The sequence below is a fragment of the Salvia hispanica genome, chromosome 5 (genome assembly GCF_029641045.1).
Source record: "Salvia hispanica isolate PSC_SH4W2 chromosome 5, Shi_PSC_v1, whole genome shotgun sequence".
Taxonomy (NCBI): domain Eukaryota; kingdom Viridiplantae; phylum Streptophyta; class Magnoliopsida; order Lamiales; family Lamiaceae; genus Salvia; species Salvia hispanica.
In genome coordinates, this window is record NC_142696.1 from 8,258,551 (window position 1) to 8,274,198 (window position 15,648).

General features: G+C 37.9%; 1 protein-coding gene and 1 pseudogene across 1 annotated transcript; both read left to right on the forward strand.

Moving 5' to 3' along the window:
- The first annotated feature begins 1,670 nt into the window (after positions 1-1,670).
- Positions 1,671-10,570, forward strand: LOC125189911 (E3 ubiquitin-protein ligase UPL5-like; annotated as a pseudogene).
- Positions 10,571-12,794: 2,224 nt separating this feature from the next.
- LOC125189910 (sulfate transporter 3.1) lies at positions 12,795-14,928 on the forward strand (the record flags this gene model as incomplete). Its single annotated transcript, XM_089059711.1, is given in 7 exon segments — positions 12,795-12,953; positions 12,956-12,992; positions 13,273-13,383; positions 13,386-13,552; positions 13,630-13,820; positions 13,884-13,969; positions 14,747-14,928. Coding segments are annotated over 7 exon segments (771 nt in total), but the record flags the coding sequence as incomplete, so codon positions are not given.
- Positions 14,929-15,648: the final 720 nt, after the last annotated feature.

Here is a 15,648-nt window from a genome sequence, read left to right on the forward strand (position 1 = left end):
TGCTCTATTTCATTTTTAGTCCATTCCACAAGAATATGCACTTTCAAATTTTGGAAACTCTTTTCTCTCTAATGATGTGAGACTCATTCTCCACTAATAATACTTTAATTACTTTTTCTCTCTACCTCCCTCTAACATTACTAATTTTGTATTAATACTCATGTCGAACCCAAAGTGTATATTAAAACTAGTTGTAATCAATTGCTAACTGCCCCTAAAATGCTAACTACAACCCATTAAAGACCAAAGAATTTTTAGAGATCTAATAGTTTCTATAACTTAATAAAGGAACACTTAAATAACTCTAATATATTAATTAAATACCATAATTCTAACTTAAAATAGAAATAGTGTAAGTTGTTTGGAACATGGTGAAATAGACAAGTGCGAGTAACATGGGACAAAGGAAGTACCATGTAATATTAATAAGATAGTAACAACTAGTACCAAATTTAGGACATATGATCATGATTTCAATATAATATAGCAAAAATATCAACACGATGACATGATTATGTCAACAAAATTTATTATCAACAATATAATTATATTATATTGACATAATGTCATGTTAAAATGCATATATTACTTCAATACATATCTAAGACCAATCTTACACCGTTAGAACTTAAAATGAGTAGATAGGATTAAAGTTCATGGATTTCAATAAATAATAGACAAAATATCAATAAAGTGGTAAGATCGTCAGTTATAATATGATGATTTTTGTGGTTGTTCTAACAGCAATATAGTGTATTACAAATACAACACAATGACATGAGTTTATCAACATGAGTATATGAAAATATCAACACAGTTTTATTGATATTGTACATGTATTGTATTGAAAATTTTGATACATTTGTCGATATAAAATTGTTTATCGACATATACCAAAATTAAAATAAAATCAAATTTTATTATCTGAACGTCATCTAAACATATGCATTTGAGATCTCGTTAGAATCCTTATAAAATTACCTTTAGTTTGATATTTTTTTGCGAAAAAATAATTTAAATTGAGAGAGTTATGTATTTATAGTTTTGATATGATTTTGAGTAGAGAGAAAATGGTTAGTTTTTACCACCATATATAAGAAATGACATTATTATCCTTTTTAACTTATTTACTAATCTATGGTGTAACAAGCCCAAACGTTAGGGACTAATGTGGCAGTTCACTTTTCATTCAAACTTCACCACACGAATTCTTTGATTTAGACAAAGATTAAACGTCGTCTGAACAACTCTCATGTTGTCGTCGTCTCTCTTCAAGCGCAAGCTCGACGATTTCATCGCCGACTCCTCCTACCCCCCTTTGCTCTCCCATGCACCTCGAATTTCTCGTCATCATCACTAGTATATTTCTAGAAAAAACCCTAGACTTCCACACCCACTCCTCTGACACTATCAAATCCATCCACGACAAGATTTAGGTCATTACTGGAATTTCGGTTATAGAGGGAGGCTTTTCTATGGTGGGAAGAGTTGCATTGGGGACAGACTTTAGCTTAATGTAAAGTGCAGAACTTTGCGAAACTCTCTCTAATTGGCCATATGCACAACATAAAACTCCCAAAGGCCTACCAGCTTATCAACGAGATCGTTTCATGTATTTTCATTATGTGCAAGGAAATTCATCCGTTCAATGTTCCCATTCTGGAGAGTTAATGCTCAAGGTTGCTGACTTTCAGTGCATTCTTGGCCTCTATAGCTGTAGTCATGCTTTGTACGTGCCTTATAGAGTAAATCATCTTTTAGCTGAAGAGGCCATAAAACATTTCCTCAAATTGAATAAGACTATTCTACCTAAGCATATGTATCATCAGTATGTACTTATAATTTTTGAATTCTGCAGACAGTTGAAGAGAGCAGCTAGAACTGATGATCCATTGAATGGTTTATGCCGAAGTAGTTTAGAGGCAATGATGGAGTATATGAGGTTGGAAACAAGGCTGAAATTGAGATTAAAGATATAATCCTATTTCTCGAGGAGTTGGCAGCTAAACTCTCTGTTGATTTGCTCTTAAGTGTGGAGCCAAAGCATTTTTTCGGGCCATCATTGGTTGATATAAGTGATTTTTCTTTGTTTGTAGCGCCACTGATGAAGGAGATTAGGGGATGTGATCCGATTGGTTTTCCATTGACTGACATATCAAATGTTTATAGATATGAAGCTAGAAAGTTGCATGAACTTTTTGATGATTTATTAGGTATATTGGAGTGGTGTTTGGGGGACCTCGTGGACTATATTACCGGTGATAAGGATTCCATTGGTGTTGGATGTTGTCATTAACTTGAACTTATGAAGGAACTTATAGTATCTCAATACTTTACAATGATTGTGAAGGTTTATTTTGGGAAGCCATGAAGAGTACAAAGAGAGCTTCCTGTAAACTTGTTGTCAAGTGTGCAAAGAGGAGTGATGACCATAGTTGGATTTTTTAGTGTAAGAAAGTGACCAACTTTGAGGCAAGGAGACATTTAGCAATAATGATGCTTCCCAAGATGAAGGCTAACTATGAGGAACAACATGAGATGCTTATTGACTGCTCACGTTTGTTGGCAGAATTATTTGAGTATGTGAAACATGCTGACATTGATTCCTTACATGTTGGTTTATTTATAGAGTTCAAGAACGAGGAAGCCACCGGCCCTGATGTTATACAAGAGTGGTTTTTCTTGGTATGCCAAGCAATCTTCAACCCTCAAAATTCCCTCTTTATAGCTTGCTCAAACGATTGCTTAAGGTGCTATCCAAATCCTGCATCTAAAGTGGAACCAGTGCACCTCGAGTATTTTGGCTTCACTGGAAAAGTGACTGCCTTAGCTTTGATGCATAATATACAAGTGAGAATTGTATTTGATCATCTATTATTTTTGCAATTGGTTGGGTGTAGAATTGCCTTATAAGATATAAGGGATGATGATCCCTTGTTATATAGAAACTGCAAGCAAATCATAGAGATGGTATCTGAGGCTATCGATCATGATGCTTTACGTTTAACATTTGTTCATGAAGTTGAGGAGCTGGGAATAAGGAAGACTTTCGATCTCTGCATTGATGGGAAAAGTATTGTTATAAATAGTGAAAATAGGAGGCAATATGTGGATTCTCTTATACAACACCAGCTTGTGATACCTATTGCAAACTAGGTGGAGCATTTTGCTAAGAACATCCACAACAGGGCGGATATCCAGGCGGACAAGCACTAGGACATCCCAAAAACACCTCCTGCCACATCACTAGGACATCCCACTGCACTACCACATCACTAGGACATCTTACCGCACAATAGTGGATAAGCACTAGGACATCCTGATCGGGCTCGAATACTTGCATGATTTTATTGGGTTTATTACACTAACATGGCTAATAATGTGCAAAAAGAATGGCAAATTTTGAGTGTGCAGAAGCTAGAAAATGAAGAACCAGAGAGTGCAAGGATCAACCGGATCAACTCAGAAAATGAGCGAAAATAGCATGGAAAAGAGCCAAGTTGATCCGCTGAGTAGCTGAACTGATCCAGTGGAGTCATGCATCTGCAGTGCTAAATCATAGGCGAGAAATTGAGCAAAGCTTATTCTAGAAGGGGTAGAATTGTCAAAGAACAAAATGGCTTGCCCTAGGGATTTGGGCCCAATATGTGCTCTATAAATATTGCAAGAATGCATAGACTCATCATCGCGAAATCACTCACCATCTTTAGTCATTCAAACTGGTCTAGTTATGGAGTAGAAGTATCCAGCTGCTGAGGAGTCGCCGTGCCACCTTCGAGTTCTCATCTCTTCTTCCTCATCTCGGGAGACGAGACCGGATCCGCATAGAAGTCATCCTAGCCCAGCCTTTGTGTAGTTTTCGAGGGTTTAAATAATTTATATTTCATTGTTATTCATCGCTTTCTTAGTTTGGTAGTTTAAACATGTTTTCCTTCTAGTTGCTACTTAGTTTCTTTCTTATTTAATTTGCGCTAGAATTCTGTTTCCTTTGTTTTCACCGGAGATCTTTAAATGAAATGGAGTTTTTGGTTCAAGCTTTGTTAGATCTAGTGTTTTCAGTGTTGATCGCTTTTATTCACTTTGGATCTGCTCTTTTACTACTTTCCCGTAGGTAGATCTGCATTTTCGTTTACCAGCATGCATGAAGTTAGTTTCCTTAGCTTAGATCTGCTTCCGTTTATGTACAATTCTCATGGATCTATGTTATTCTGCTCTGTTTCATTTTTTTTATGCTTGTGCTCTGTTTTAGATTTGTGCTTTTGTTTACCGTCTAGTTGCTTGGAGTAAACGTAGAAGGAAGTTAGTTAAAATCACCGTCTCTGTCACCTTTTCGTCATTGTCAGCTTTTTCGAGTCGTGCGCGTGGATGTGTCAGTGGTCCTGCGTACTTTTTATTCCTTTCTTCTTTTAGCTTAGTTGATCCAGTCGAGTCCTTAGTTTAGAAAATGTTTTCATTCAGTTGATCAGTTCATCCTAGTTTAGTCTTAACCCCAAAATTAAAGCGTGGCCGCAGCCGACCCCTTCCAAATGTCTCATTCTTAACTCCATCTGCATCCATTTCTGAGGGATTCGACCATTACTTCTCTTTACTAGGTTACTTAACATTGTGGGTTAAGGTCTTGAATGCTCTTTTTGTCTCTCGTTCACAGCCAGTGACCAGTGGTAGTTATCCGACTTGAACAGGTTGTCGTTCAGCTTGATCAGGTTGTTTGCTCTGCGTGTTTAAAATTTATTTGTAAATCGTGATTGTGCAAGAAGAGCAGTTTTCACATCCCAACAAACAAATTCACAAATACGGAATTGAAATTTCAATTATTACAGATGGAGAAAGTGCAATCATAATTTCATTAAATAAAAAAGAAATTAAAAAAAGTATAATTCAACAAAAAAAATACAACGATTTCCACAAAGTACATTATAAATATCAATGCACACTCCTCCATGCTCATAACTCTTCAATTATATCCTGCTGGAGTCGAATATGGGCTTTTTGTTGGCGCATGCCGGCAAATGCACGGACCCGATCGGCGTCCCCATGTGGTATCCCCATTCGTACATTGGCGGTGGCCACGCCGTGGCTTGGATCGGCGACATCTGCATCTTCATTGGCCCAATCAGTCAGTTCTGGACCTTCTTGTTCGATGATCATATTGTGCATGATAATACACATATACATGACATCAGCAATGCAGTCGTCATACCACAAATGTGTTGGACCCTTTGCCGCAGCCCATCAAGCCTGGAGCACACCAAATGCCCGCTCCACATCCTGGCGCACCGCCTCCTGACGTTGCACAAAGTAGATCTTCTTTGGATCTATTGAGCATCTGATCGTCTTCACAAAGACGGGCCACCTAGGGTATATCTCATCCGCCAAATAGTAGCTATATCGTGCAGGTTGACGTTGGCGACGAAACTGATGGCCGGACCAACGCCCATGCACTGCTCGTTGAAAAGGGTCGACGACTGGAGGACGTTGATGTTGTTGTTCGACCTAGCTACCCCAAAATACGCATGCCAAATCCGTAGCCGTTAGTTAGCTACGGCTTCGAGGATCATCGTGGGATTCTTGCCTTTGAAGCCGGTCGTGTACATCCCTTTTCAGGCGGTGGGACAGTTCTTCCACTCCCAATGCATACAATTACGCTTCCAAACATCCTGGGAAACCCGTGCATCGATCCGTACATAACCATTAGATCCTGGCAGTCTTCGGGGGTAGGCTTCTGAAGATACCTCTCCCCGAATATCGCAATGACGCCCTGTCAAAAATACTAGACATTCGCGGGCAGTCGTGTCACCGATGTGGAGCATCCAACCTGAACCGGAAATACTTGTACTGACGCTCTAAAGCGTTCACGATACGTATAAATAAAACCCTGTTCATCCTAAAATGCCGCCTGAAAAAGTTATCCCTAAACCGCGGCGGCTCAACCAAATAGTCATCAAACAACCGTTGGTGTGCACCGACGTGGTCCTGGGGTACTACAACTCGATGCTGGATGGGACGAGGTACCGCCGGTTGCTGCTACTGCAAGGCCGCTTGAATCAAGCGATTTATCTCAGCGGACGTATAGGCCCACAACTCTTCGTTAACTCGCCGGTGTACGTCACCTGCACCACTACCACTACCACCTGCACCACTACCACTACCACTTGCCATTTCGGGATGTAGAGAGAAATAAAGAGAGAAAGAATAGAAACACGTTAATACAATTGGTGCAAATGAAAATGAAGTGTAACGAGTTGTATATATAGAGTTTTGAGATAAAAAAAATCAAAAAAAGGTCTCATCCGTCCGCTCATCCATCGGGAACCCATAATAGCAGGTGGATGAGAGGATGGACGACCACCTTATCTGACGGACGACCTCTCGTCCATTTGGCTCGTCCGTCGAGTGCTCGCCGATTGCAATAGTAGACGAGCACGACGGACGAGCGGCTCGCCGATCGCTCATCCGCACGCTCGTCCACTATTGTGGATGCTCTAATGGTTTTGTTGACATTATGGGTTGCCATCGTCTCCAAAAATCCTTCTTCAAATGCTTAGGACCAGATGATTTGGACTAGATGCTACGTTGTAGTGAAAGTGCAACTAGAAAAGGATCTCATTATCCTGAACCGATCTTACCTGGGATCACAAATATCAAGCCTGTCTATGAAGATTGTCACGACCGCATTTTGCTAAGGATAGCGAAATCGGGTAAACCGCGACTAATAAGAGGGATTAAAGAAGCGGGGAAAGAAAAAGGGCTAGAACTTGAGAATTTGCACAAAGGCCAAGTCAATTTATATCAAAGAAGCCAAGTATTTCATTACATGGTCTTGAAAACAGAATGAACATCTCCTCAAATGAATCGGAGTTGATGGTGAGATTCTACAATTCTCACTTCACAAAAGAGCAGCGGAATAAGTCCTTACTAAACGGCTTCGTGTATGAAGACACGAATCGTGAGAGATCAACTTGATGACATCGACTCCGATCATCACTCCATCCTTTTGACGTTCAACCTGCACATTTATAAATACATGCAAGGCTGAGTACAAGAGTACTCAGTGGACATGTGCCGAAAACAAAACATACAATATATAGTTGTCAAGCCATCACAGTAACACACGGGGGTTTTTCTTAAAAGGCCCGAGCTTACTAAGTTCTTTTGGGAGCTAAAAGTTCGACTACAGACTAGGTTCTGTCATAAATCCTAACTTATCATTCATCATTCAGCATTCATCATTCATCATTCATCATTCATCATTCATCATTCATCATTTCATGAATCCATTCCATCTATAAATCCATTCCATTCGTGAATCCATTCCGTTCATAAATCCATTCCATTCGTGAATCCATTTCCATCTATAAATCCATTCATTCGTGAATCCATTCCGTTCATAAATCCATTCCATTCGTGAATCCATTCCATCTATAAATCCATTCCATTCGTGAATCCATTCCATCCGTAAATCCATTCCGTTCATAAATCCATTCCATTCCGTGACATTCAATCTCATTCATCAAAACAAAACATTTATGGCATGACAACAATTTCGAAAAGAAGCATAGCTCCATTTTGAGATAAGATGATTTTTCATAATTTCGCAAGTATTTGATTTATATCCACACTAGTGTGCTGGATAAAGAAAGCCCACCTGGTATGCTTATTCTTCAATTCAATTATTCGCCTTGACCTCACTTGCCCTTTGAGCATTTTATCCTTTGAAAATAAATAGCGTGACACGCTAATTAGTACTTGAACTATTTCTCCTTAGAAAGAATGCATGTACCCTATGGCATAGCAGCTATATCCTTAGTCTTGTCTCATAAGATCTCTAGTCCTTTCTCGGCTTCACTAAGTCGTAGGATTTATTTGTCCACTTTAACTAAATTCGGAGAAGTTCAATATCTTTAAAAATAATTACTTGAGCATTTAATATGGATTCTTGGAAAATCCTTTCTTAAATCTTTTCTTTGAATTTTCTTAAGACCGCCCATGGCGTCGCGGGGCGACGCCGGTCGGCTTTCGCGTCTCCCACTCTACTACTTTATTTTCCCGGAATCTAAATAAATTATTTGGAAATTTATTCCTCGACCTTCTGGCTCCAATTCAATATTTTCCATCTTCGAAAACTTAGTGAATTATTCGGAAATTAATTAATTGAGCTTTGACTAAAGTCCTTAAATTAGTTCCAACTTCTCGTAAGTAATTCTCGGCTCAACTATTTAGACATGTAATTGGTGTATTTCTCTCCACAAATAATCGGCCCTCTTAATTAATAAATCTCTGAGCCCAACTAATTAAATTAGGCAGCCCATTCCTTGTTATTTAAGTGGCCCAGAACCATAGCCCACTCCTTAAATAAAATAATACTTGGGTCCAACTCTTAATTAAAAACAGACACTGCTTTCATTAATTACTAGGGCCCAACATTAAAACCTCTAGGCCCAAATCTAATTAATTTAATTGAAGGCCTAAATTATACTCCTTCTCCATACGTGACTTTTCCTCCCCAATTCATTCTTCCACTTTTCTCAATTAGGGATTTAAGGATTTAGAAGCAGCAGCTCTTTCTCCTTCTCCCTCGAGTCACCGCCGGTCACCACTAGACTGATTAAACCCGTCACTCTCCTATGCCTCCATCGAGTTTTCTCCTTCAAGCTCTCTCTTCGTCGATTTCTCTATTCGGTGAAGTCCCGGTTAGGGAGAAGGCGTCGCCTTTCCCCTCCGCCGTCTCCGGCGAATCAACGCCCGCCGTGACCCTTTCTCCTCCGCGAATTCAATGGTGGAGAGGAGGCGTCGCCTCTCTCCCACGGCGTTGCCCTTGGTGAGCGGTCGTCCCCGGTGGCCGCCTCGCGCTGTTGCTCTAGCGGCGAAGTCACCAATCAAGGGAAAAGGCGTCGCCTTTCTCCCACGTCTCCTTCTCCGTCGAGCGCGGAAGCTCCGAGGTCCGCCGTCGCCGGCTCTCCGTTGCTGCTGCCAGCGCCCTGCATAGCTCTCTGCGTCGACTCCCTCTCGGCCTAAAGCTAAGTTCTTTATCCTATTACTTGTTTTGTTCGTGGTTCTTTAATCGGCAGTAGCTATGTGATTTGGGAATCTTGATGTTGGGATTTCATAGTAAGAGCTACTGCAGTGTCTACGTTTCTTGTGAAAAGTTGAGTTCTTAGTTCAGGCAGCCTTGATTTCTATGTGAAACTTGATTGTCGAGCGTTATTTGGATATTGGTGCTATTTCTATGTTTCTCCTATGATTCTAAGCTTGACTACTCATTGAGGCTGCTCTAAATGATGCGAAATGGTTGTTGGGTGTTGAGGTAATTACCTCACTCGGTGGATCCTCTCGGTTCGCGGCTGTCCTTCCCCCTCCCTGCTTTGCCGCTATCTCTCCTCGCCTTCTTGCTCCTCCCGTTTCCTTGCTGCACTCCTTGATTTTGAGTGAATTTGTGGTGTCTAAAGAAGTGGGGAGGGGAAGGGAGATGGGGCTGCTTATATAGTTCTCTATTTTGGCTGTTTGCGCTGAAACTTGGGGACAAAGACTCTCATTTTTGGCTGCCAGCTTGCTCCCTTTCGAACATGATGTTTATGCTTGCTATGCTATTTTGGTGTAAGTTGGGGCTGCCTCTCTCGGCTGCTATCTCAGCCTCGGTTGATGAGGAAAGAGAATCTGATGTTGCTTCTAAAAGGCCTTAGGGATGAGCTCACTCCTTGCTCATTCTTGTCTTTTTCCTTTCTTGGAAGATTGATGATGCATTGTATAGATTGTCATACTTAGTAATTGAAGAAGTCTCCAATCTTGAGTCTTTGTGAAGCATATTTCTAATATCCTTTTCGGTGCTAATTTGTAGGTATATGGGTTGTCATCCTTGGAGCTTGTGGAGGCCGAAAATCGAGAAGGATGGGAATGAGGGAAACACTTAGATTTAGTTGCTCTATTTGGCTACTATCCGAATATTGTAGTTTGGCATCTTTGAAATGCTAAGTTGTAGCTTCCACTTTTGTATTTTCCACATGTAACTATTATGTAGCAAAATCTCACACCTCTCAATAAGATTGTGTAGTCCTTTTCCATTGTGTAGCCCTTTACCATTAATCTCTTCAACATATGTAAATCTTCTTCATAAAGTATTGTGCTAATTTATTCTCTTTTTCTTCTTCCAATAATTGTAGTTTACAAACTTAAATTTCCTCGTTCTTTAATTCCAATCGTCTTTTCGTCCAAATTTTTTTTATACTCTAAAACTAGTGCACGAAAACCCGGGGTGTTACAAAGATCGTATCTAATTTGGGAAACACATACAAAGTATGATGGCTTTAAGGAAACAGATGATCAGATATCCTGGTTTCGGAAGATTGTCGGACATATGACAACGGAGCAAAAAACTATTCTACTCTTCTTTTGGACCTCGATTAAATACTTACCGGTTGAAGGTTTAAATGGTTTAGCTTCTCAGCTTTACATCTACAAGACTTCTGAATCCTGTGGACAACTTCCTTTGTCTCATATGTGCTTTTACCGGTTGAGTTTCCCTACATACCCTACCATTGATGTGAAGCACGATCGTCTAAGTCTTATCAAGTGAAAATATGTGGATTTAGGTAGTTGTGTAGAAAATAAATTTTCTAATAGTTTTGTCGTACATAATAGATAAAAAACGGTTAAGTTTTCCATGAATATGGCTAGACTCATTTACTTTGTTTAACATAATATGAAAATATAAGATTTTGTGTAGATTTTATAACTTTTTTTTGGAGTTTATATAAATCTTTTCTTAATAAAATACTAAGAAAGCAAACAAGTATAAATATGACAAGAATGTTGGTAATTTTGTAAATAAAACTGAGGACATTAGTGCTTGTAATTACTTGTGATTATGGAGATATATGGATTTGCTCGGATGGTGACATGGTTTCAAGTACAAATGCGCTTGGAATAATTTGAAACCTTCGAGAAGGTTCATTCCACGTGGATAAAAGTATTGTTGCCCAGAACAACTTTTAACATTTGAGAAAAACGACCATGCTCGGACAAACACAAGAGAGTTGATAATTCATGAAAACGATAAATGCTTTACTTTGTCTTTTAGATATACTTCCTCTGTACCATAGAAATAGGTTAATTGGGGATGACACGAGAATTAATGCGTATTAATAAGAGAAAAGTAGAAAAAGTGGTTGAAATAATGCAGTGGATGGTGCGGTCTATAAATGATTAAGTAAAAAAGAAGAAGAAAAGGTTTCTATAAATGAATATGAACAATTTTATGGGACGACGAAAAAAGAAATTCAGCATATTTCTATAGAACAGGGGGAGTATGATAATTCATCCCCTTTAAACTAGCTTCCAATAACAGAGGATGTATTCTAGGTAAAAAGGAAAGGCTAAATTCCAAATTAATACCAACAATCTATGAGTGTGTGCTTGTGATTATACTAGGCCCCATAAACATGCTCTATTAAACAGTCTTACAACACACATTAGTACTTCTTATGAAGAAATAAAGTCATCATTCCACAAAACCCACCCTTGTCAATTACTCCTACAAAACAGTCTCACGAGTGACCCTCCCACCGTCGCAGCCGTTTGTGGCGTTGCTCAAGAGCACTCTGATAGAAAAAGACACTCTTCCCGGACGGCCACCTCTGCCGGTTCAAGAACCAACCAGCACAGAGGAGGGGCTTCCTCGGCTTGTAGTACCTCTTCCCAATCCTCGAGTGGGGCCCGCGTTACATGTTGGACTCGTTCAAATCCGACCTTATTTCTAGGATCACCATCCCTAGCCTTTCCATACCGCAAGGGATTAGTTACGCAACCTACCCCCTATCCTTGGCCTATGTTAGTTAACTAAATGAAATTAATTGTTCTTGTTCAATCATTTTATATATAAGTCACTCACTTCCTTAAAAGGCCTTCCACTTATGTTTTTCTATTATTATTATAGATTCAAGCTTCATCCCGTCTTTGGTTTATGTTGTATTGGGGAGTTCAAGAGATTTGGCTGTCGGAACCGTAGCCATTGGATCGTTACTGATGGGAACGATGTTGGGAAGCATTGTGAATGCTAGGAACATCATGACCTCTATCTTCATCTTGCTTTCACTGCCACATTTGTTGCTGGACTTTTTGAAGCTGTCTTAGGCTTTTTCAGATAGATTATCATTTTTATTTTATATAATGTTTGAGTTTTGGATCTGCCACTGTTTGTATATATGGTCTACTATTATTTTCTTAACGGTAGAGTGGATTATAAGGTAATTGTAGCATATGAGAATCGAAGGTTTAATTATTACTATATGACATGCATACATATCAACGTAAGACATACGTGTATTTTAACATCATATAGTTGACATACAAATGTCTTCGTGTTGACATCCATAACGTAGATTGTCAACATATTATATTCCTACATAATTGTACTACATAAAATCATCTAGTGTATAAAAATGCATGTTAGTGTTTTAGTTTGATATGTGATTTTCTTTTTGAAAAAAAATAAATAAGTAGGTATTGTGTTACGGACTCAATATCCCACATCGATCGTAAGAGCAATCGGTGTGTAGTTTATATATATACTCCTATTAAATGTACTCTCTTCCCTAACATACTAGTCTTTTGAAATGAGTTATCTTGTTTGGTTAGTAACGTATTGTTTGTGGACAGGAAGGAATAGCAGTGGGGAGAAGCTTCGCGATGTTGAAAAATTACTCCCTCCGTCCCATAAAAGATGTCTAACTTTTCTTTTTAGTTTGTCTCATTAAATATGTCACACTTTAATTTTTGGAAAAAGACCCCTCTCACATTAATATAAATATTATATTTTCTCTTTCCACTTAACAAACAAAATAAAATCTCCTAAAATCTCGTGTCGACCCACAAGTGTGACATCTTTTGTGGGCCGGAGAGAGTACGATATTGATGGCAACAAAGAGATGATTGCTTTCGGGATTATGAACATCGCTGGTCGGAATATTATGATTGCTCTTCTTCTTACTTCACTTCAGGTTCCTTATATTTTATTCAATTTGATAACATATATTGAGTCAAGTCCAAATTTGTTAGCGGTCGGGATATTTGAGCTGAATAGCAAAATCAAGATGGTCCAATATATTTTGGGCCTCCTAATCATTACTTAATGATTAATCAAAGTTCGGCCAAATTATATTTTATGTCATATAACTCTAAGATAGATGAGCTATTAGCAAATTGCTAATGCGCTTTGCCTCAAAGAGAGTTTTTACTTAAAATGGAATTTTAATTGGAATTGAAATTGAAATTGGACAGGGGCATTTTCACGGTCGGCAGTGAACTTCAACGTTGGCTGCAGAACTATGGTGCCAAATATAGTGATCATGGCAATAGCCGTGATGATCACGTTATTATTTCCGACTCCTTTGTTCCAATCGTGGTGCTATCTTCCATTATAATTGCTGCCATGCTCGGATTCATCGACTACGACGCTGCAATCCATTTATGGCACGTTGACAAATTTGACTTCCTCGTCTGCGTCACTGCATACATCGGTGTCGTCTTCGCCAACATCGATATTGGACTTGTCCTTGCGGTTAGTATAATAAATCATCTACTACTACATAACTCATTTTACTCACGTCTAATTCTAATTCTAATTCATGCATGCAGATTGGACTATCTATTATGAGAGTAGTATAGTTTGTTGCAAGGCCCAAAACATTAGTTTCGGGTAATATTCCAGATTCAAAGGCTTATAGTGATATTCATCAGTATCAAAATGCAAGTCTTGTTCCTGAGATTCTCATTCTAGAGATCGATTCTCCAATCTACTTGGCTAATCCCAACTACTTGCGACAAAGGTAATAAATTTAATTTTCAACAAATACTATTGTTTGTTGTTAATTCCCATTTTTTGGCAACAGAATTATGAGATGGATTGATGATGAGGAAGACAGATTGAAATCGATAGGAGAAACAAGCTTGCAGCATATTGTACTTGACATGAGTGGTGAGTGTTCAAATTATTACTGGTATATCTAAATAATTAATTATTACTCTCTCCGTCCCGCTTAAGATGACATGTTTTCCTTTTTTGTTTATCCCAACTAAGATGACACATTTCCTTTTTTGGTAACTTTCTCTCTCCAATTAATACACTCAACCACCTTTTCTCACTCCTATTAAAATATTCATCTTTCTTTATCTCTCTACTTTAGTACTTACACCACTTTCTCTCTCTTCAATTAAACACTTTAACCAATAACTCCTAAAATCTCGTGCCGGCTAAGCCATGTGTCATCTTAGCCGGGACGGAGGGAGTAGTATTATTCTAGGGTAGTGATAAAATGCAAACTTATATATTGTACAAACTCAGAACTCCTCGACACAGCTTCAACACAGTTTCAATACAATATCATCATAGTGTAAAATTTCAAGATTTTAATGTCAACACAATATCAACACAGCATCAATCATTGACTATCGTTGAAATTTTGTTGACATTTTTCTGTTGATGCTTTTTTGTGATCTGTTGACATTTTTCAATAGTCTAGAACATAGTTTTGAGTTTGTACAATATTTAGAGTTTTCATTTGATCACGTACCTTTTATTCTATGTATGGGCATTGTTCTAATTGGCAGCCGTTGGGAACATTGATACAAGTGGGATCAGCATGCTGAAGGAGGAAGATGGTTTATTAAATAGGGCTAAAGTTAATTAATGTGTTATACATGAAATTGAAAGAGATGTTAGTAATATTATTGAATTTTGTGTGGATATGACTAGGTGGTGATGGTGAATCCTAGAGCAGAGATGATGAAGAAGCTTAACAAGTCAAAATTCTTGGAAACAATAGGGCAAGAATGGATATTTCTTAGTTCTTACAGTGGTAGAGGCTGTTGGAGCAATCAATTACATGCTTCACACTTGTACCCACCAAATCAATTTTCATGGATCTCACAATGTGTGAAATTAATAACCTATTAATTTTGTTACATAACATGATTATTTGGAGCCAAGTTTTTTTAATTAAGAGTCCTTATCTTTAGTTAGTTGGCTCTCTTTTTTCAACGACGATCCTTTGTCTAGTTAACAAATCTATATTTATCATTTTGAATAAGAATAAGTCTCGTAATCAACAATTTGATTGTGCGTTTTTCTTCAATGTCAACCAAATTAATCATTCTCTAGCAATTTTTATAGAAATCAATACAATTATAGAAATCTATACGTATATAAAAGGAAATTTTTAGTCTTATTTTAAAATATTTATAAATTTTAGGTATAAATTTGAATATTTATAAATTTAGAGTAGACTTTGTGTATTTGCTATCAATAATTAATTTGAATATTAAGTTAACACCGGCTAATTATTCACTACCTTTTAATATGAATAAATGTTAACTACCTTATTTGTATATAATATAGTAGGAGTACGTGATAACGTTTAGGAGATTTTTTTATGAAATTCATTCATCATTTTAACCGTTATTTTTATTTAAATTTTGATAAATGCGATAAGTGAAAAATTTATGAATAAGGTCTTCAATTTTTTATTGGGCTATAAATATATGACATGTGGTACCTTTAATTGTATCCAATCATTTCTAGATTTTTTTTTCTAGATAATAAATTTTATTCTTTGGTTTCATCACGTGATTGAAGTTTATTCTATGGTCTTCTATAAG